General features: G+C 41.3%; 1 protein-coding gene across 1 annotated transcript in view; it reads right to left on the bottom strand.

Annotated features, from left to right (window-relative positions):
• The window catches only part of PGBD5 (piggyBac transposable element derived 5), a 72,996-nt gene that overhangs the window by 8,299 nt on the left and 41,278 nt on the right, over nucleotides 1-23,419 (bottom strand). The window contains exons 4-6 of the mRNA XM_051783520.1: nucleotides 14,212-14,392; nucleotides 7,296-7,493; nucleotides 1,216-1,321 (exon numbers count right to left, since the gene is read on the bottom strand). Coding sequence (XP_051639480.1) covers nucleotides 1,216-1,321; nucleotides 7,296-7,493; nucleotides 14,212-14,392 — 485 coding nt within the window. The remainder of the gene's footprint in view (nucleotides 1-1,215; nucleotides 1,322-7,295; nucleotides 7,494-14,211; nucleotides 14,393-23,419) is intronic.

The raw sequence follows: 23,419 nt of genomic DNA, 5'->3' as shown, positions 1-23,419 counted from the left end.
TCTACCACTCCATTTAAATAAAAGTACTGATAAAGATTCCTAGAGCCTACCCATGACAAACATCCACATGAATGGAGCTGTGGGTCTGAATCCCTTCAATTTGCAACTAAAAAAGCCTCAGGCACATTATGTTACAGTTTTGGGAAGCTTGGTGATTCTTCTCCTCATGTTTATTGTGAGCAAAGAATGATTTCTGCTGCTGTCAACAGTAGGTGGGAGGATGTGGGGGTAGAGCCAGAGCGTACAGTGGTGATATGTGGAGCACTGCTCCATAAGGCAGAACTAGAAAGGACTGACATCCTTATATTTAGGTTCTGACTCATTCTAAGACTGCCAGAATATTCACTCTTCAGTCATAAGATTTCCCACTTTCCTACTTTAATTTTTTTAGTAATTATTTAAATCTACTACCTCAGCTCTTTTCCATATTGATTTCCTCAGATCAGATCCTAGTACCGTTCTCCAGCAACCACCTCCTCGTCTTTCGTATATTCTACTGAATTCTTGCTGCCTTGCCCAGAACTGGCATTAAAAACCCATGCTGCTCTTTCTCTCTCTTCAGTTTTTAGTTCTTGAAATCTTCTGCACCTCATCACTATTCCCACAACCAAGCCTCACCACTGCTATTCTTACTCATTTCTGTTTCTCCCTACTACATTAAGAGCTAACACTGAAGACCCCAACTGGAATGCAGAAGACAAAAGTTCTACATTCTGCCCTCTCAGATCATGTAGATCAGGTTTAGAGGCGCAACTGAATGTCTTTTTTCTTCTGGCTCCAGGTGACACAAATATCACCAGGACAGATAATCAAGTAAACACCATCTATTGCTAGAGGTGGAGATCTGAGCTAGCCTGAGAGACTTGTGGGGCTAGTAGACCCTTGCTGAATTCTTTATTTAGCCTTCAATTTGACGGGGCCAAGAGCATCGGCTTGCTGGCTTATCCTCCCAGCACTTCTCAAAAGTCATTTACAAGATGCTAAGGACCTGTGTCTCAACATCTCTTTTTGACTGGTGGATGTGGAGATAGAGCCAAAACAACAGCCTTGTGCAGAGCCAACTTCTGACCTTTGACTTAAACTGAAGTTTTGTCTGAGACTCGGTGAAAGCAGGATTGGGCCCTCAGCTGCAGCTCAACATGGAGGACTCAAGTATTGCAGCAAGAGAGAAGGTGTGAAAGGAATACACACATGCATGCACATATTCTTACTTACTTGCTGTATTTGTCATCATATTTGCAGATATAGCTAAGGTGAGCAGCAAAGGCTTCAACTGCCAATGGACATGGAATTTCTCCACTTTTTCTCTTAATTATAACTCCTGCATCAATTAGAAACATAACAGTCTCAAATTAACATCATAAGTCTAGCAATTAAAAGATATGGTTTCTATATACAGTTTTTTATAAAATAAAACTTATTGACAGTTTTTGCCCTAATACTGGGAAGTTATCTGTAACAGAGATGCTCACTTGATTTTTTTTCCCATTGGTAATACCTTGAGCAAGTGGAAGGAGAAGAAGAGGGATCATTTTTCAGCTGGAAATGAAGAGAGGTTAGACACAAACATCTTTGCCATACATTCAGAAAAAAGCATACATTGCTGTAGTCCCACAGTAGCCCCTTACAGACAGTATTAGTCTCTCCTTTTTTGGTTCACAATAAGTTGTGATCACCTCTAGAGTGGTGACCTGCTGTTATATGCTTTGAATTCTGAAGTCCCAAATGAGTCCCTTGAAATTAAATCCTTTGCTTATCTCCACCCACGGGGGCCAAGAGCAACATTACCTCCACTTTTCCAGATGCTAATTGACACAGAAGAGAAAATACAATAAGAAGGAGTCAACTGGATAAACTCAGTCAAGACAGAGGTGATGCTAGTGTGTGAGTTGAAGGAGCCACGCAATATCTCTGAAATGGAAAGCAGCCTGATTCCTGCTGTGGGGAGCCAGAGCTCAGATGTACACTTAGGTTGCTCAGTGGAGCTAAGCACACATTTCTCTGCCTGCGAGTGATGCTCCCTGCCCTGCCTGGTCAGCTGGCTTGGTAATTCAGCTCATCATGGGGGACAATTATGCTGCCTACTGCATTAGTCCATGGTAAGGCAACAGGTCACCTTCAGCCACCTACAAACCACTCTCTGCATTGACAGAGATGTGATGCCTAGAGCAGGTTACTCCAAAAATGGGCCCCGTTCCCTCACATGGTCTATCTTTGACCTGGTCTCATTCAATACTACAGCAGTAGCTCTCCTAAGAAACTCTCCTAGCTATTTTCTGATTTACTGTTCCTGTCCTCCTTCCCCACTCCTGGGGGACGCTCCTTGTAGGAGGGAAGGGTGATTAAAACAAACTTACAGTATAGGAGTCTGTTCCCTAACTTTTGACTTATGTCCCCAAAGGGTTCAATGGTCAGCTCTCCAAGGTGTGGACCACCCTTGTTCCATGTCTACGGCACTGTCTAGTGGGATCCATACTGTCTCCCTATATATACCAGCAAAATTTCTCCTGGTCTAGAGAAGCATAGGTTTTGTTGCATCCTTTCTCAGCATTGTTTCAGTACAGGTACAATTCTGGGCTTTCTCATTTCTCAGGCGTTCAAAAAAACCTTTCATTGCCTTCTTTCTGCCAACTCTTTTACAATCATCCCTAAAATGCTACTCACGTTTTGATTATAGACTTCACCATTTCATTCCTTCAACTGGAAGTCTCATTCCATTTGTTATCTCTGCCAAGCCCCCTGTGCTATTTTGAAGCAAGACTTGTGACACTTACTAAATGTTATGTTACAGCTGAGCCATGCAGCAACTTATTTGGGGTCTTTAAAGTCTGATTTTTCAAGAGTCCAAAATGATATCATCTCTAAATTGTTCAATGCACTCTCCTTTCACCTCTGCCTCACCCAAGATGGGTGTAAATGTAGCTCAAGTGGAGAGGAGTGGGGGGAGGAACAATCAAATAAATAAATCCTTCATTACATTCACATAATTATTATAGTGTGTTTTTGATCCTTTTAATGAGTACTACAAAATCTGACCAGCATGAGGTAAAGAGGACTGATACATCACCAGCCTGCTGCATCAGTGCCACAAAATCACTTGCCATCCCACCAGGGCAGTTCAGGAAAGGACAAGTATGTTCTGGTACCAGTGTTTAAAAAGAAAAATAAAATCCCCTTCTTTCTTCTCCTGCTCTCTTTTTCTTCCCTTTCTCTTCTTTTGGAGATTCGTATTTCCTTTGCAATTTGCTTAGTATTCATAATCCTTAAAAGAATGCATTGCAGTGGCAGCTATATGGGTACCATATATTCCCTCTCACTTGCTATTATATTCCACATAACATTCCTTTGTTTTGAGAATATAAATAGCTTTATAGGTACACTATTTTTTGGCCTTTCCTAGCCTTGCTTCATAGCCTTATGTCACCTCCCCATGGAAGACAACAGCTGGAGCTGGGTCCTTCCTGGCTGCAGGTCTCTGTGGCAAGCGGTCCAAAGCCAGCCCCAAGCCAGCTGACTCACCAGCACATCTGATGAGTTGTTTCCCCTCCTGGTCCTCCCCCAGCATCACTGTGTTCCCATCCTTGGAAGCACTCCAGTGAATGCACCGCCTGCACTGCAGCTACAGCCTGCCTTTGCCTCCATGCTGGAAGGGCTACCGGCTTCTGGTTTCCATGCTGTCACCTTAGGAAGGCATCAGCTTTTGGGGTTTTTTTAAACCCTTTTTCTTTTTTATTTAAAATTTTAGACTGTATGCTCATCAAGCAAAGCTTGGGAAATACCACTCCAAATGAAACAAGGAGAAAGACAAAGGTTTGTTGAGACGTGTTTGTTTCCTCAAAACACTTCTAAGCCTATCTGTGATTTTACAAGAATCATGAGTTGGGTTTTTTTTAAATGTGAGTCTCATTAATACCAGCACTTGCATCCAACTTGGCAAACACTGAGATTTCATAACAATATAACACTGCGTGATCCAAGTGCTATACGGCTTTTTATAAGGACTTTGATTTGTTACAGTTCTTGATCAAAATTGCAGACAGTCAGCATTGCACAATGTCTGATTGTTCAAGGTCTTCCCATCAAGGTCCTCTGGCCCCCTCCCCACTGTCAGCATACTTGGACATAACCTCCTGACTGTAGGCTCACAAAGGGCACATGGAAATGTAAAGCTGAAACCCTAAGCTCATCCATCCTGAAACATACTTTTTAACATTATGCTTCTTGCCTCAGACTTCTGAATTCTGGGCCAATCTTAAAAGCTGATTTTTTCAGGAAACTAGACTGTCACCAGACACTTCTCACTCCAGCTTCTCCTGGGCTAAGAACCACACAGGGACTTAAACAACTGCTTCATACAACTGTGATGGCTCCACAGCATCTCCCATCTCCTCACAAGTCACTTGCAAGATGCCAACACTCCATTTACAGCTCTTTACTCCTTGCATATGTGGCCCAAGCTTTGTTTTCTACCCTCAATTATTGTCTGTTCAGCTTTTAAGTAGAGCTAGTTGGTGAAGAGCACCTGTGACAGTTCTCAGAAAGAAGATACTTCTTAAAAAGATCTTGGATTCAACAGTTTTTTGATAGAGACATTATTCTGGTCATCTCGCTGTGCGGCAAGTGAGGCTGCTGCCTGCTTCATCCTGCTACATATGAAAAATAGAAAATATTGTAGACATTTCTAGAAGGTACTAATGGAGATGCTAGGGAAGTGGGCACCAGATCTAGAGTGAAAAAACAAAAAATGCAGTTTTGTCCCAGAGATGGGGAGATTTGGGCCAGCACATAGATCACCTGCTTTAGAATAAGGGTAACTTTTTACTCTCTAGAGGTCCCAATCTCTTTTGACTTCTCAGTTTTTCTACAATACGGGCACAACTCAAAATTAAACTCAAGTTAAAGCTTAAGGGAAATTAAAAATCCAATCAGATTTTGTTCTAGGCAGAAACTACATACTTGACAGCAGAGAAAGGAGGACATTTTTGCAGGACTAAAGGAATGAGACTCATCCTTTAGTATCTGAGATGATGCCTTATGACATGTGGGTTTAAAACATCCATAATAAATAACCTGCTGCATCTAAGAATAGTATTCCTAGATCAGCTCTGACAAGTGTACTGCCCTCCTGATGGCTCTGGCTAGGGTGGGATTTGCACTCCTAATACAGGCAAGTACCTTCTTGATTTGCCTCTAAATTGCAATAAATAGCTAATTATTAGCTATGTCCACCCCTTTTCTTATCCTAAGTGTTCTTTTGACCATCTCTTGCCTTCTGTTTTTAAGGTTTTCTCCTTATGGACTCCTGCAGCCTGCAAACATTTATGCTCAACCAAGTGCAAACACACACCATGCATCACCAGGCAATCCCACTGGTGCCACTCTCAGTTCAACTACCCTGCATAGGTTTTAATCCCCTTTGTCCTTACCTCCTCTCCCATATAACACATGTGCTCAGCAGGTGCTCACATGTGCTCACATTAGAGGCTTGCCTCAAGGAGCATACATTCCTCCCCTTCCTCCTCTATATTTACACACTTTAGAGGAGACTTTGGTGGTCTAGCTTCAAGTTGGCTTAAACTAGCTCTGCTGCACTGACTTTAGAGATGCCAAATCAGAGGCAGGCAATCTGGTCTCTTGCCTTCCCACTGAGTCTCCATCTGTTCCTAGGTCTTCACTAGAGACTCTCTTTCCCCAGCATCACTCTTTAAAAAGCCAGTCTCTGTTTTCTGCTCTGATTCACTGTGAACTATGTCAACTGTCCCAGCCAGCATTTGGTGAGCAATGTATTGGGCAGGCCTTGTCCATCACACACAGAGGTCCTAATTCGTGGATGTTAAACTACCTCACACATAGAGCCTACAATCCCATCTATGCCAAAACAGACCCAAGGTCAATCACAAGCACAACGGCTCACACCTCCATGTGCTCCTTGTAAGGACAGTTTGCTTTTGCTCCCCCTTTTAATGGGCCAGTTAACATTGATGTTTACAGAGTATTTTTCTAATAATATTTATGAATTATGGCCAAATGCTCCATGATTGTCTATAAAAAACAGGTGACATGTAGTGATAACTCTCATCCAGTTAGTGCAGCTGAATAATCTAAATCAGCAAAATGCACAAGGAAAACAGCACAAATCCTGATGGTGAATGCCCCTCATGGGAAGCAACACTGTTCCAGGGACTGACTTTAGCAGGGTCTCCAAAGTGTAGTGTTTCCTTCACATATTTTCAGCATTGTGCTCAGACACCAGCCCATCTGAGTCACCAAGTTGTCACTCCACTGGGGTGTCCAGCAGAATTCCTCTGGATGAGCCACGTTTTGTTAAGGTAGTAAACTTCCTGGGAAGGCATTGAACAACACACTAAGTCAGCTTCTCAGCTTACCATACAGTCATTTTTGGCATTAACTTTGCTTACGCAGCCTGTACACGCATGTGAGAGTTGCTTGGGATTCAGAAAATGAGTGTAGAAGGTGCCTTTGAATTGGTGGCTTTACATTTAAAGGTTTAGGTTATTCTTATTTGTTTCTAGCAGTTATACATAAATCTGAATAATAAAAATTATAAGAAACTGAAACAATATTTTCACCGAAAAACTAATTTTAAGGAGTTAGCTAGTCATATTGCATTTAACAGAAGTTTCCAAACATTCTTAATACCATCTGTATACTTTCAAAAAGGAAAAGACTTCAGTTGCAAGAAGCTCTTGCCATTATTTGAACCATCCAAATTATCTGTTTTGGGTTTTTTTCATCAACTGCTAAAATCAATTTAACATACAACAGGAAACCTTAATCATATTTACTTCTGGCAAAAAGATGTTTGTTTGTGACTAAGTTTTTACTGAGTAAGATAAATTAATTGTAGGATCTGCTCAGAGTTCTAAGTACATCATGATGTGTATTAATTTTTCTTTAGCAGCAATCCTAGAAGACGCTTTGCAAATGGGGCTAGTATAGTCTTATATAAGTCTTATATAGTCTTATATAGTCTTATATAATCATCTTCCCTTCTCTGACCATCACCAAAGATATAATCTTTCTACCTGAAAGGATACTGCCTCCACCAGCTCAGGCAAAGGAGGCTGCAGTAGGCTTTTAACCTTTGTATACGAAAAAAGAACAGCTGTAGGAAGACACAAAAGGGAATCACTACTGCTACTGTTTATCTAGAATGTTATGACCAATTATGATCAAGCTCTTTGTTCAGCCTTATTATCAAAATCAGTGACTCATTTTGCCTTATGACATAAAGCATGTGCACTTTTGAGATGAGAAGTAGGAATATTGCTTACCTTGTTGAACCGGTGAATAGGCATTGGTCAGAAAACGAAAGTGCCCTTTATTGTACCAGCAGATCAAGGACATGTTTCCCTTCATTCTTATTCTGTACTGCCCTCTGGACTGTGGAGTTTCAGAATTGTTCAGCATGGATGGAGGTAGACCTGTGCAGTCACTCTTCCTGGTGCTCAGCAACCCACAGCAGTAAATCTCTGCATATGAACAAACATATTCCCTCATTGCATGGACCCAAAGGGCAAAAACAGAAGAGCAAGTCTGAGGGACCTAAGTAGAGAAAGAACTTGCCCTACAACATTCTAGTCAAAGAGATATGTCAGCCAACTGGTTTTCTTCTGTAATACCAAAGATTTGTGTCCTATATTAATGTCTCTGGAAACAGAGACAAGTGGAGAAAGTCTGCTCTCTTGATTAAATGTATTCACACCTCCTGCATAGTCATGATGAAATGACAAGAAAAATAATTCAGGGTATCTTCCTAGCAATAACATCTACAATCTGTGTAACAGTCTTCACAACATGTTTAAAATTGGTCTGAAAAAAACCTCCAATGGTGATACGCATTATGGGACAAATCAGAATTTATTATCCCAGAGAGTCTTTGATGTTTAGCTAAGAGAATAAATTGTGGAGGGAGCAGAGAGGTAGAGAAAGCTATAGCATCTTAGATGATAACTGAAATAAATTCTCCTACATGACTCCCATGATGCTTTTAATCACAATATACATAGGTGGCAAACTCTGGTTTAATCTACTGCTTTCATTGTGCTGCCAAGTTCCTCATTTTCAGTTCACTACCCCTTGCGCCTGCATCATCTGGTTTACTAAGGAAATGCTGCTTAAGCAGTTAAAAAACACTGAAACCACTGGCTGATTTAAAAAATGCGTATGCCAGAAGGATGGAGAAGATGGAAATACAAGTTCAGTGAAAACTGATTTTGGGGAAAGGAGATAAAGCACACAGTGCCCTAGCTGAGCGAACATTGATCTTGTCCTGCACAGACATCATAGGCTCTGCAGGCGACACAGTCTGCTGCTCACAGCTTCTTGGCCTGTGAAAGAGGCAATGAATAAAATCTAACACCACAAAACACACCTCAGTGCAGCCAGGTGGGCACAAACAAGATTTGGAAACAATATTAATAATAATGCTTGAATTTGTCATTAGGCTGTGAAATAATAACAGCCTCTTTCTGTTCGTCCAAGAGAAGCAGATCTTGATCAAATTTTTCCAAGGAAATTTTGGATGGAAATTTCCATGGTCTCCCTCAGTTTTATGTTAACCCACTTGAATGGAAAAAAACAATGGGCATGGAAGCAGGTGACATCTGTGCACATCTTGTGGTGGTTTAAAGCTCATCTGTCAGCTAAGTCTGCTTGATCAAATTTTCCATCATGCCAAATTTTGCATGGTATCCTTACAGAGGAAACGCAAAGTCAGAATACAGTGTCTGGCTTCTCCTAACCACATTACCTCTGTTCTTGGGTTTCCTTTTATGTGGCTCTTCTGCCTCTGTCTTTCTGGAATGACCTAAGCTCTTCAGTACAGGTGAAGCTTTTGTCCTTGGTTCATACACTGATTGGCATGCTGAGCATTCCCTCAAGAGCTCACAGATACTACAGGAATACTAATAAAATAATTGAAAATACTCATTAATTAGTCCAGTTGCTGTGGGCCGATCTACAAGGAGCTATGGCTCTTCCATCAGAAATTTAAGCCACTTATGTCAGAAGGTGGTAACTAACACAGCAACGGGGAAACTTCATCCTCAAGGAGGAAACCTGCACTCCATTGGTTATTTCTAATGAATGAATCAGTCCCTGGAAATCAGTAAGTTCCTTCCACAAAAGACAGTGAGAGAAGCCTGATGACAACAATCAATATAAAGGTGTTTTTTTTTTAATGTCTTCTGTTGCTGAGGTACGTGAACAGCAGGGCACGTACCTGCAAACTTTGCCATTAACATAGCTAACTTTTAGAAAGCTTTCTTCTAGCCAATATTAAGATCTGCCTGCTCTGATAAGCGAGCCTGAGAAGAATTTCTTTAGCTGCCTAAAGTTTATGATTCACTGAAATGTGATACTTTCTCCAGCAGACTGCAATGGTATAAAACCAAGCTAATAACTACATTATTGTCGTAGAGTTTCAAAACAGCAACAGCCACCTCTGAGAGCCCATAATAATTAATTGTAGCCTTTCCTTTTATTGTAGGAATAAGCCTGCAGAAAGCCTCCAGCAGATGTTTCACTCCTCATACAGAATAATGGGAACCACTTTCTCTCTCAGGAACACATTGTGTAACCTTCCTGCTGTATAGCCTAGAAAAGTGCAGCACTTCTGCAGATTTACTAGCATCTCTCATCGTGGATGACACCCTTAATCTGTAGAATTTTTTAAAACCACCCAGTTACTATGGCAATAGAAGCAATAAAAATTATGTCCATCTGGCTCAATGAAGTTTTTGTGTGTAATTAAATCAGGATCACAACAGGTATTTGCCACACACATGGGAGTCAGTGGAGACAGGTTGTCCTTCTCTGGACTTCTTAAATTGGAAGTGCAATATAAATGAATAAACCTAAGACTGTTTAGCAAAGAAGAGGAAACGTGTAGTCACCAAAACTCATTCCCAGAGTCACCAGTCCCCAGAGAGCTTGTGCTGAAGCCTGTTTCACCACTTCTTCACTAGTACCATTCGCAAAGGACATCAGGCTAGAGCTAATTCTGGCAAACATACACATTCTGCAATCATTTATTCTGCATGAAACACTGGGTCAAGTCAGAAGCTGGGGGGGCTGTTGTGGGGTGGAGAAATGACCTTGCTTTAGTCCATGTGCTGGAGTTGCAGGATCCTGCAAAGCTTGTGGGAATGCCATGGTCACCCAGAACGATAGCACTTGCAGCTTTGCCAACACCAGCCCCTCTGCAGGACAAAGCCAGCTGTTTCTCCTGCTTCAGAATGTGCAAAAGGGACTTCCAGGAATCATTTGTTTAAGGGAAACATGAGACACAGGGCTTTAGGAGGTTCTGTCCTCTATAAAGAACACCACCAATGGTTAGAGAGGGAAAAAGGGACATGCACTATGAATGGATGTCACAGTGAATAGCAGTGACAGCTGTCTGCTTGCAGAACAGAGAATCTGGGGCATTTCAGTGCAGGTTTCCAGTTCTATTCAGCGGCCAGAGAAAGAAATTCTTTGTACATCCCTTGAAAAACAAAAAAGAGGTCTATTCAGGTTTTTGATTTGGAAAAAGATCAAAGTGTTCTGTCTTATTTTCTGAAGTTTTCTCAGTTCTTGGTATCTTCACAGACCTTACAATAATGTTCAGCGACATCTCTTTATATTACTAGGCACATTATTGTCTCGTGTGGTACAGTGAAGATGCTACACAGCAGGCTCTCAATAAAGAACACTGTGTTTTTATCATGTGGGGGCTAGGGTTAGGGAAAGTGAATGATGGTTAAGATTCCACAAAATTTTTATAGGATCACAGAATCCAATCGAGTAAAGCACAATTCAGGTTGAAAACCAACTTGGGAGGTCTCTAGTCCTATCCCCTGTCAGAGCAGGGTCAGCTCTGAGGCCAGACAGCACTGCTCAGGGCTTTATGTTGTCTGGGCTTGAAAACCTCCAAGATCAGAGACTACACAACCTGTCTGGACATCCTGCTTCACTGCCCTCAGGAAAAACCTTGCATCTAGCCTGAATATCTTTTGTTTCAGCCTGTGTCTGTTGTATTTTGTCGTTCCACAATGCATCACTGTAAAAAGCCAGCTCTGTTCTCTCAATAGGGTAGCATAAGGCTGCTGTTGCATTCCCACAAAGCCCCTTCCCAACCTGAACAAGAACAGTTCCCTCCCCACAGCAGAGCCTGTAGTACAGCCCCTGGTCAGGTTGGTGGCCCTGTGCTGAACTTACTCCAGTTTATCAATGCCTTTCTTCTACTGGGGGGCATGTTGTCCAAAACCGTAGGAGACAATAATCAGCTCCCTCAATCTATAGGCTACACTCCTGTTAACAGACCCCGGGACAGTGTTGAACAACTTTGCTGCCAGGGCACGCTGATGACTCCTGTTCAGCTCACTAGCTACCAAGACCCCAGATTCTTTTTCATTCAAGAATTTTGAGAGAAACTAATATCGGTTTAGTGGGTGATTCTTTCTAGATTTTCCAGAATTCCCTTTAGTTTCCTTAAACTTTTATGTTCTCACAAAGTTTATAGCTTCCAAGCATGAGCTTATTTAAATCTTCCCCTATTTCTCTGTTGACAGTCACGAGAAAAAGCCACAGAAACCCCAAACAATAAAGCACTTAAGATAATATCAATTTTTTTTTCAGTTCCCCATGAGATCTTTCTACTGCTGATCCTGCTTTAGCCCAGAAACTAAATTTTCTTTAACAAAAGAAGTAAATTCATCAGTTTAAGAATGGGTCTTGAACTGTCATGAGCACCTGAGCATAGTTGCTTTTCAACAGGCTCTCATGACACATCTTGGTCACGGTGTGCCCTTTTCAGATTTAGATGGCTAAGCCACCTACCAGAAAACCCCAACATGGACTTACTCTGATAGATCAGGAGAGATCTCTCTGTACAGTCCAGGCTTCTTTGCTTGCCTCTTCCCAAGTGTCCTGCCAATGCAGTAGAATCCCAGCAGGTGCTGGCAATACACCATCTGCTTTGCAGAGAGTCAGTAAACAGCATCTCCTTCAAGGCTCTTACTGACTTCACCACAGCTTGGCATGTCAAGCATCTCACTTCTCCCAGTGTCTCACAGTCTTTCCAGTTCAACATCCCCCCGCAAAACCTCTGAGCTAGCCCCTTGTAACTCCTGGCAAATGCAGACAATCCCATCACCTTATTACACAGAAATGCTTTGTTCCCCATGATCTTCTTGATATAGGAGTGCCATGCTATTTTGCAAAGTCAATAAACCTGCTGTCTTACTGTTAACCCCCCACCCACCTCATAACTTCACCCCTAGGAAGGTGATAGTGTGTACTAGATCTGAAATTTAATTTTGGAGGCAGCTGTCAAAGATCATAAAGTCTCATGAAGCTATATAACAAGTCATGAACCAAACTAAATTCTCAGTATTGCATTAGCATATTTGATCAGATAGTGAGTAAAAATTACATGCTTTAAAAAGACTACTGAATTTGTTACCTGCTAGAAACCATTAATTTGAATGATCTGGGCAGTGTAAAGCCCATGAATAATTCAACCTTGTGAACAATTTGAATTATCTGCAAGTAATAAACACTCAGCTGGTTTAGTAGCCATGCATCTTTTTCACCAGGGTTACAGATCAACTGGATCACACCAGATTGTCTTTATCCTTCCCTAGCTGAGCATAAAGGATGCAATTCAACAGTCAAGTTTTTGTCTGTCAGTCTTTGTATTTAAACCTTAAAATTTAATCTCAGGTACTAGGAGTATGTGTGTTATTCTCTCCATTTTTTTAAACCCACATTTTGCATCATTGATTTAGTAGTTTTAAAAATGTAATGCTTATAATCAGCTGTAAAAAACTATTTACTAAAGATCAGCCTCTGCTCAGAGGAAAAACTCCAGTGCGCTACAAATATGCTTGACTTCTTTCCCATTTGGCTGTTTGCAGCCGTTGGGAAAGCGTGGCTCTTTTACAAGAATATGCAGGTATTCCACTGTACTCAGTGAGCTTTCAGGTTATCTAAAACAATGTAGGAGCTAAGTCCTGCATGGAACTCAACAGAGACAGCCCTCAGTGCCAGCACAGTCTGAAGCGCTCAACTACAGCACTGGTGCAGCTCACTGATGTTCTCATTTTAAATAAGAATCAACATATTGTCTCAATTCCCAGACCTTACCCCTGCTTTGGGCCATGTTTCGTTAATATAATGGTTTGTGTGAGTTTAATTTTCTGCAATGCCAAAAGCAAAACTTGGACATCAGTGGTGTGTTGAAACAGGAAATGGCCTCGCCGTGATGCATCTTGGCAGCCTCCAGCCTTACTGCTATGAAGGACCTATTCTACACATCACACCAACTCTGTAAGGCCATGATGACCAAAGAACAAGCCAAGAGTTACATGGAATGACTTATAAGTGACTGGAAAGAGTGTAGTTCTGTAATTTAAGGGGAGTCACAAGTCCTCAGCATTGCTGAAAGTAAAGCAACACGTGGCTTTTCCACGTCCAAGGTGAGGGGGGATTCGACATAAAGGATGACCTGGGATTACTCTGCACTAGCATGAAACTTGCTGGGAGAGACATCATTCTGCTGGTTGGTGTGCTTTTGCTAATGTAGAGTTTATTATGCTTCCAAAACTAAAAACTGTCCTACCGAGGTATGTTGATACCAGCAAAACCACCCCAAAAACAAACAAAAAACCCCACACAAAACCCCAAACAAACAAACCAAAACCCAAACAAACAAACAAGCCCCCACTTTTCTAGGGCTTTTGCAGTGGCATAGAATATCATCTAGAGAAGTTATATCTCCAACAGATATTAAACCAACAAAGACTTCTAAGGTACATCCCTAAGGATTCATCCCACCCATAGTCTTTCACAACGGGAACAGAAAAATCACAAGCAGATAGGAGATCTCCTGAAAAGTCCCCCAGGCCATATAGATTTGACCTCCCATTTCTAAGGCAAAGGACAAAAGCAAGGGCTTTAAATAATCTTATTAAAATGTGGTTTACATCCTCATTTTGAAGACTTAAAGCATAAGACTTAAAGAACAACTTAGAAAGTCCTCTGTATAGTACCTTCTGGTGAATGAGAACATTTCTTAGTGATGAACAACTTACCTATACAAGGAATCAAAATATCAGTGAAGACTTTAGGAAGTTTTAGGACGTTGTTTTTGGCAGAAGGTATCTAGGTCTGTCACCATTAAAACCCAGTCAGTCACCCAATACACACCTTGCTTCTCAAATTCTTCAAAGAGATTCAGGCTGGTAATGCTTGGGCCTGTGAAGATGATGTAGTTCTTCCCAGAGGCGTTCTGACAAAGGCTTTTAGCCACCATACTGTGAAGCTGCGGTTTGTTCTTTAAAGCATCCAGCCCATCGGCACCACTCCCTTCTTTGAGATGGACATAAATCTTAAATAAGAAATGGTAAGAAAAGTCAGAAGGTTATAAGGAATCCAGAGAGAGCAGATGCAACTTATACAGCTCTATGTGAGACAAGCTGAAAATCAAGGCAGCAGACACTTTTTATAAAATGCTGATTAAAGTCCCTGTCAAGGGGCTGTTGCTTTAAAACCACCTCAGGTTAGCTGGCACAGTTACCAATAAATACAGCATCCTTCACCTCATCTTAAGGACTTCCTGAGGCTCCTCTCACTGTTGCGCAGTTTGAAAATTGTTTACTTGGCAGGAAAAGACTCCAATCATAATTGAGATTATGTGTTGTACTGAATCTGTCAGCAAAAGTCTGAGAGCATGGGACGGAAAAGGAGAGCATGGGAACTTCAGTTTCACGAAAGGCCAGTACAAGATGACCAGAAGGAAATGGCCCATTACCTTCACTGCATTAATATTCAGATTTATTTCCCATTGGCAGCAACTGTCAGGCTGTGATGAAAGTGTGTCTGCACCCCCATAAATGAGAGGAGCCAGCTAAACACATACCCAACCAGCCAGAACATCATCATCAAACTCTCCAGGCACAGTGCTAGTTCTTAGATCCTTTACTTAGATCATGATTTGGAGACAACCCACCAAAACAGACTGAACCAGAGGCTGGGCACAGCACAATACACTGTGGTTAGTAGGGAAATGCCTGTCTCGCTGCAGGAGCTTTAGCGCATACCCTGCTACAGTCAGTCCACAGGGCTATGTATTTCAAGAGCTGTCACCATCAGCTGTAGGTGGACACATGTGTTTGTGTTGGAGTGCAGGAACACTGACCCCTTAGTAATGAGACTATAATTAACCAAACAAAGTCCCAACAACTGAAAGAGCACTGAAGTCAAGCTATTGCTTCATTAGTACCAGAGACCCCTCCAGGACAGGAGTCTCCTACATTGCCATGCAGAGGGAGAAAATGTGTAACCCTTCCTTTGTATACAAATTTGTACACATTTGTACTCCCATTTTATTTCAATGACAGTATTTTACAAGTATAACTTTTACCAAAGTTCAACACCCAATAAAGCCAACTAGGCATCTAACCTTCGTCTTATTCTGAGAGTCAGCAAAATAACCTGCTGGAAAGAAAAATGAGAAGAGGCAGACACTGCTCAGTCACTCAAACAGTACTTTAACACCATGGAACTTGGAAAGATTTAAAAAACATACACGAATGCAAATTTTCTGAAAAAATTGTACAGGCCTGCCTTCATGACTTTGGCTCTAAAGTACTCAAAAGTTTTATGAATTCCAGAAAATTTTACCTGTCACAGAAAAAGCTGAAACTTGTTCAGTATTCAAGGGCAGGAAAAAGGAATTTTGCCTTGTTTTTTGGAGTGATGTATCCACAACGACTTTGCTAAATTTGTTTGAAACTTCAACCGTGCAAAGCATGAAGCATTGCTTTCCTGTATAGCCTATTTCTCTTACACCCTGTTATAAATGAAAGTTCATTGCAATGCTCAGAGAACAAAAATGCTCATGTTTGCAGTAGTGGTCCCAGGAATTTGTAACTCAATGATCTTAGAGAAGAAAAAAATTCAATTAAACAGCTTCTCCCTATTTTAGATGGTGCATCTCCCAGCACTGACATTCTATATATATTTTATGTAATATTCCCTAGCAATTCGTGTATTGTGGAATAGACTTCATCAGAGTCTGTTATGTATGAAATCTCTGAGAAATGAGACATAATTTGTATTTTGAAGGTACTGACATGCTAAAGAACAAAGTTGGTGGACGGACAAATGCGCACTAATTCCAAAAAGAAATAGAGCATGTATTAAAAAGGAAGTCTTAAATACACAGTGCTTAAAAAAAAAAAATTAAATCCCCTTTTTGATAGAAACAGCTTCCAGATGAGGACAAAGGCAGAAATGTTTGCAGACTCCCTGATCCTGCTCCACTTACTTTTGAAAACTGTCAAATTTGTGCGTTCCCCAATTCTAAGGCTGAGGACTAGCTAATTATGATAAGTCATTTAGGTTATTAATCAGGGATTCAGAAAGCAGCTTAACAGTGGAATGCATTCAAAGGGCAGATTGTTCCAAATTTACAGTAAAGGTGTTTCATGATTATTGGCAACAAAATTAAGATTAGGGTACTAGTACATCAGCACAGAGACCACACATCAAACTCTTAAAATCTACAGACATGGCAGTGAAGACAGAAGATGTGGACAATTAGTTTTGACCTTGGATTAGCAGTTGAGCTGAAAACAAAGCAGGAATCTAAGTCTATAAAAGTGTCCTACACCTTACCTCCCCTAATCCAGTAAGTCTTAGCCAACCAGGAATCTCTGCTGCACCATGCTCACTCCATGTTTCTTATAGAGTGCTGTCCCTCTAAGGGATGAGACAGTCTTCTGGCTCTGCTGGTGTGCCAACTGGTTCCTCGCTGTGGGTTGGTATGTGTCTGCAAGCAGCTACTTTAAAGAGCATGTCCACCATGCAACTGTCCACTGAGGTATCCCTATTTTCATAGTAGGATGCTACAAACTCCATAGGTTTTGTTAGCAGAATTCCCTGTGCACCTGGCTGTGATTCTCATCTCCCTTCGCTCTGTTCACCTCCCCAGTGCCCTTTACTCAAACATCCATACACACTGCTAAACCTTCCCTCCTTCTTCAATGTTAAATATACTTCTTTCTTTTCTCCTTGGACACTTACTTGCCTATCCAACAACAACCTTTGTTCTTGGCACAGTATTTCTTGTTTTGGAGAAGCATCATTCAAAACTTTATCATGTCCACCTCTACTGGAAAGATGGATGACAGCAGCACAATGTTGGAAGGCATAAAGGCTGCTGTGAAACAGTGGCTGGGTACAGACAACTGACAGCTTCAATTATTTTTGCAAATGCCTGAGATCCCATATGGCCTTTACTTTCCCCTCTCCCTGTCCTCTCATCCAGATTATTTCATTCTACCTCCCACAGCTTTCCCTCCTTTTCTGTAATACATTAGTAGTATTTAAGAATCTCAGTCTGCAGAAAAAGCATAAATTGCCAGAAATTGGCTACAAGACCTTCACAGTCACAGTTGGAAGCTGCTCCTCAAAAATGTTTGTTAAACCATATACTAGACTTTCTGTTTTGCCCTGGGACAGCGTTAGAGCTTTATGCCCTTTCCATGTGCACCACCAGCAATATATCATCGGAAGTACAGGCTGAACAACTCTTGCTGGATAACAGATGGAGATTCTGGCAGCCAATATCTTCTGCTTCTGCAGGTGACAGTCAAAGCGATGCTTCTTGAATATCTGCAGAGATCTCTTTCACTGTGTATCTTTTTCTAGTGGCTACCAATCCATTTGATCTACAGCACCAAATGGGATAACTTCTATAGATGCAACATCATACGTCTTAGGAGGCAACTACAGGTTGAAGATCTTTAACCTGCAGTACTGGGACAGAAATGGAGCTTTATCTAGTCATCCCTCAACTATTTGTTTCTTATCAGAACAACAACATGGTCAATTCTACCACGTCTCTATCTGTGGCAGCCCTACTGCACCAGATACATTCAATCCAATATGTTTTCATCATCCTCATGTGGAAGGTTCATAAGGTCTCACGGAGACTGAGTAAAATACTGAGCACTTAGGAACAAAAGCTGCATCTTGACTGTTCATTTAAGAGAATGTGCCCTAGAAACTAAAATATTAGCGATTCTGCTCATATTCAAAGTTCAGATGGCATATTGAAAGCACTTGTGAATAGCACATCCCAAATATTCCACCTTCATACATAATTGAAGCACCCCAGGGTACAATTCTCAAATGAAATAGATGGCATTTGGAAGAAAAAAAAGGGCAGAGGTAGTAATAAACAGAAGGAAGATTTTGAAAGCTACATTGTGCAAAAATATCTCACAAAGGGCAGATCCTAAACAACCACAAAACAGAAAGATGACACAGTTATAAAAGCAAGAGAACAAAGAAAAGCAGTCACACTTTTTGGATCCTAAAGAGCTATCAAAAAAAAAACCTTTATTTTTTTCTATAGACTTCACAGCCAAATACACAACTGCTAATTCCTAGCACTATTTTCTAGATCCTGCCTCACTCCGTTTTCCCCCTCTCATTCCAAACCTCATCTCTAATGGCTGCCATTACCAACACTGTTGGGAGATTCTCCCCTCCAGTCTCACCCTAAACCTGTTGCAGTTCATATTTCCCCCTTCTTTAATCATCTCTACCCAGACAGCTCTTAGGTCTAGCAGTTGTTGGTACCAGTAATGGTGCTCTACCAAGACCATATATTTTCATTTTTTTTGAGTCTCTCTTCATTCTGTTCCTACTATTCTAAAGACTACTTTCAAAATAGTATGCAAGAGAGACATAGTTTTCCCAATCTGTTCCCAGCTAGCTCTTGGTGTTCCTTACAAAGCTCTTTCCTTGGTCCCCTTCTTTTCTCCCTCTGCATCCTATTTTGAATTATTTCAATCTGCATGAACGTAAAAATCCAGCTAATATCTTTGTGCTGAGGACTGACAAATGTCTGTTTTGCCTGCACATGTTCTTCAAAGTTTTTAAATAGATCTTAGTGAGACTAGCAAAAAGATGCTGGTAGAGTTGACAATGCAAGTCCAGTATGGCTTAAGGTCATGACATCCCTCTTCCATGTTATTTCCTTACCACTGAGGGCACTACAACATCTTACCTGTATGGCAGACCAACAACCCATAGATCACCAAACACAGATTTCTCTCTGCACCTTCTTTCAGGCAGCCACATCTAGGTCAAGCAGATTCATTATTATGAATATAATAATTTCCTGTTCTTCCAAATACCTAAGAACTGACTGTCTCTCCTCTCAATTACTGCAATCATCCTTCTTTTCGTTGGCCCTGATGAAATGTATCTTGACATCCAGACAGTGCTCTGCCCCTCAAATCACTTGCCTAACCCTTTGCTTCAACCACATCAGCCGTCTGCCAGTTCCCTCTTCTTTGCAGCATTAAATGAAAATGGGGCTGGAAAATAGAGACAAGCCTTTATGGTTTAGGCTTCCCTATTGATCTCCTCCCATACCTTGTCAGTATACTGATTCCTGCCCGCATCTGCCCCATGAAGCTAGGCATCCAACCAGTAATGTCAAAGAAGCCCATATTTGCCTCTTTCCATGCTGCCCTTCTCCTGCCTGGTTGGAAATCACCACTAACCTTGGCAGAGCTCTCTCCTCTTGATCTTCAAAACCTTTCCTATAAAGCATGCAATCCCCACAAGGCAATTGCTAATCAATGCATTGGTCCTGCTGCTTCTTAATGCTGCTTTTCCAGGTTCCTTCCATGTAACTGGCAGCCCAGCTCAGGTCCATGGTTGAGGCTTCACTCTGGTGCCACACAATTGCGTAACACTGACTCAGTTTTTCTAAGAAAATTACTGCTGAGCTGTGAGAAGGTGTGTAACTGAGGAGATGTGAGAAGGTATATAAGTGATGCAAGTAAAGTATAAACTATCAGAAGTGCTGTTACTGCTGAGAGGACAACACATAGTAGCTACAGGAGGAATATACTTACATAAAAAGGGCATAAAGTCTTAAGATACAACCAGTAGATGACAAATCAGTAACATCAAGGACCCAGCTCATTTCCAAGGAGGAGCAACAAGGCTGATGACTACCTGGCCCATGCAGGCTCACTGGGAGTAGGATATATACTGGTGCCTAGCAGTGCGTTAGTCCCAACTCTGCTGTATGCATTAGCCAAGAAATACTGAAGCACTCAGCCTGCTTCCAGAGTTCTCTGGGCAGCCAAAATGTATCTGAACTAAAGTGATTTGCTGTGGGAAGCTTAAGCTTCCATCTTGCACTTAGATGCTAAGCTTGCTAGGGCAGGGATCATCTTTTTGTTCTACTTACAGCACCCAGCACAAAGGGATAGGATCCATGAGGGGCATTCCTATGGCGTACGGAAGAGTAGGAGGCTCTGGCCCTTTTAGCCTCCTCCCCCAGGCAGATTTGCACTGAGTGAGAAGAGCTGCAGAAAGGACACAACTATACAGGTAGTTTTATTGCCATAAACTCCAAGCACCTCAGACAGGAACTGAAAAAAAACCTTCATTCCCACCTGAAAATAGACACTAGGACTGCATGTAAACTCTGTGAGAGATCTTTGCATTAGGTCACATTTAGATGTTTGGTTTTCCCATTCATCTAGAAACATGGTAAGATTGTAAACTCCAAAAAATGAATAGAACTGGCCCATCATACATCTGCAAAACTACCTTCCCACTTAAAACCGGGGATCAAGAGGATAATTGACTTTCAACTGAGATCTAGGATTCTCAGATACTGATGATACAGAACCACATTCAATAAAAAGCCAGAGCCTGGTGGGTGCCAGAGGAAGAAAGCAGATAGGATTTTCCAGCTAACAGTGACTGACAAATGAAGGCAATCAGATTTTCTGGGATCCCCTTCCAGCCAAAGCCTGACCTTGAGAGCCTCCTCAAAGCAGCTGCTACATCTGTGTGTTCCAGGTGCAACTGTTCCAACAATAGGGGAATTATCAGTGCACTGTTTAAAGAAATGCAAGGGCTCAGACTAATCTCTAAACAGAACTTAAATAGGCTGAAACACTGCCATTTCTGAGCAGCTTTATTAAAAAAATGCACAGATGGTTAACTCTCCTGCAACTCTGACCTTGAAAACAAAACTCACTCCAGGTTTATTTACCTCTCCCTTTCCCATTGACTAAATGCACTTAAGTGGTGTGGTATGAAATTATAAATTCTTTGGGGCACAATCTCAGTTTCTCTAAATTCTGGAAGTAAATTCTTACTCTGTAAAATCAACAAGGTTACAAAGTATTCAAACTGATTGTACTTACCCTGTCTGAAATGAACTATAGCATTTATTATAAAAGCATGGTGTTTTCATTGTTTGGGGGTTTTTTGCTGCAACTGAGAGCTCTGCCACTGATCTGTGGAGTTACCTTAAACATCTCCCTTCACTGAGACTGCTGTTCTTTGGTGAGAGAACCCTTTCTTACCCTGTCAGGCAGGGGCCACCCTGATCCAAGTTTCACTCTTTAAACATAGCTATCATGCAAGTCACTGATCCTTCAGGAACATGGAAAGACTCAAGCTGCAGATACACAGTACTTTTCCTTAATCTGTTCTGACTCATCACTTCTTCAGGGTAAGCAGTGGAATATGGAAATTCAGTCCCAGCACAAGGACCTGAAGGACTTCATAAATCTGAGCAACATATTTCACAAGGATATTAGTGAAAATTAAATGCACTATTGCAAGAATTTTCTGCCAGGGAATAAAAGCGAGTGCAGAGCCCATATACTGGAGGCAGGGAAGGGGGTGTGGAAAGGGAAAAGTGTACAGTACAGCCTCAGAGAATAAAATTAATCTCAATGAATAGAGAAGGATATACACAGCCATAAAGTAATTTCTTTCTCACCGTGCTATCAGTTTTTTTAAGCTAATAATTACGTTGATGAGCTAATTCCATTACCGCCTATCACAGTAATTAATATTGCCTGACTGTCACTTTGCAGTGCTCTCTACCATCTACACACTGCCTTCCATTTTGTTGATTGATGGCTCTTTGGGTCAGGGACTGTCTTAGGGTTACATTTGTGCTAAGTGTCTGTGGTTCAGGATGAGGCAGTATGGGAATAGGCTTGCTCTGCCTGACTCTCCATGGGGTTCAGTGCTGAGGTTCACCAGCATCCTGTGCTTCCTTCTCCTGCAAAATAATCAGAAAACCTTCTTGTGCAAGAAGAGGTATGCAAGGACTAGGCATCACTTAGTAACAGGTACTCATAACCACACTCATTCCTTTTGAGCCACACAAAAAATGCAAAGAGAGAGTACAGTGCCCTACAAAGAACAAAGTAACTAGCCCTGACCAGATATTTGGCCGCTTACTTCATCATTTTTTGATGAGCAATATTGCTATATATAAAATGAAAAAGATTCTTACAAATCATATTTATGAACACCTTTTACAAACAAGAGTTACAGATTTTGAGAGAAAGAGAGAAATAAAAACTGACAAAAACCTGACCCAACTGGAGTTTTGATTTAAATAGGATGACTTACTCAGCAAATGCTCTAAGAAAGAAAGATTTCTTAGGTACTGCAACCATTTAAAATGCAATCAAGACATAAAAATATTGGTTTGAAAAGTGCCTTAGTGATAAGTAAAGAAATATAAGTGCTAACCAGTATATAGGGAAATACATTGGAGGGAAACAAGGAAAGCAAAGAGAAGACGGAGCAGAGAGGGACACCTGAGGTCCTGCAAGCTGAGTGTGTTGTTCTCACTGAATTAGAAGGAAAGAAATAAAAAGGCCCAAGCCCTCTCCTGCAGCAGCAGCTGCTGACACCTTGATGTCCCGTATCAAGGGCAGATGTAAAAGGCAACAGTATCAGGGCAGTTTTGCCATCTACTTTTCCAAAGTCAGCTCTACTGGAGCCCTTCCGAACCCTCTGAAAGGTTTTGTTCATGTTCCCAACTGCAGTAGACATACATTTACATTGTCTGAATGATGTGTCCTTCCTGCATGTTCCCACTTGGCCAGCTGACCGTGAAAAGATACTCAGCAACAAAGCTATTCACTGCAAGAAGATGCTTTGCTTGAGAAATTCCAAAGCAGAGATATGATCTGAAATTGTGCACCCACCTTAAAACAGAGACTTAACTGTCAGAGTGGAATCAGGTTACCTGTACTACAGAAAAGTAGTCTAATATATATACATTATTTGCATTATGCATATATAAGTTTACACACCTTCCTATATCCACAAGCAGCACTTGGGTTTTATGCCACTTCTGTTCCATGTATGGCTTATTGCGCTGGATTTTTAACCAAACACCATTTGCTTAAAAAAGTAAAGGATGAGTCATCAAACAGAAGTATTTGCTCACACCCAAAAACACAATTCAGCTTTGTTCATGAGAATTAGCAGAAAGAGAAATTTGGGGAATCAAACAGCTGAAATTCCTGACATTAACAACTGACCTGTGAGCTGCCAA

Source organism: Manacus candei, unplaced genomic scaffold (genome assembly GCF_025592945.1).
Source record: "Manacus candei isolate 608988 ecotype Guabito, Panama unplaced genomic scaffold, ASM2559294v1 h1tg000017l, whole genome shotgun sequence".
NCBI lineage: Eukaryota > Metazoa > Chordata > Aves > Passeriformes > Pipridae > Manacus > Manacus candei.
Note: the sequence above shows the minus strand (reverse complement) of the source record. Positions and strands in the feature narration are given on the sequence as shown.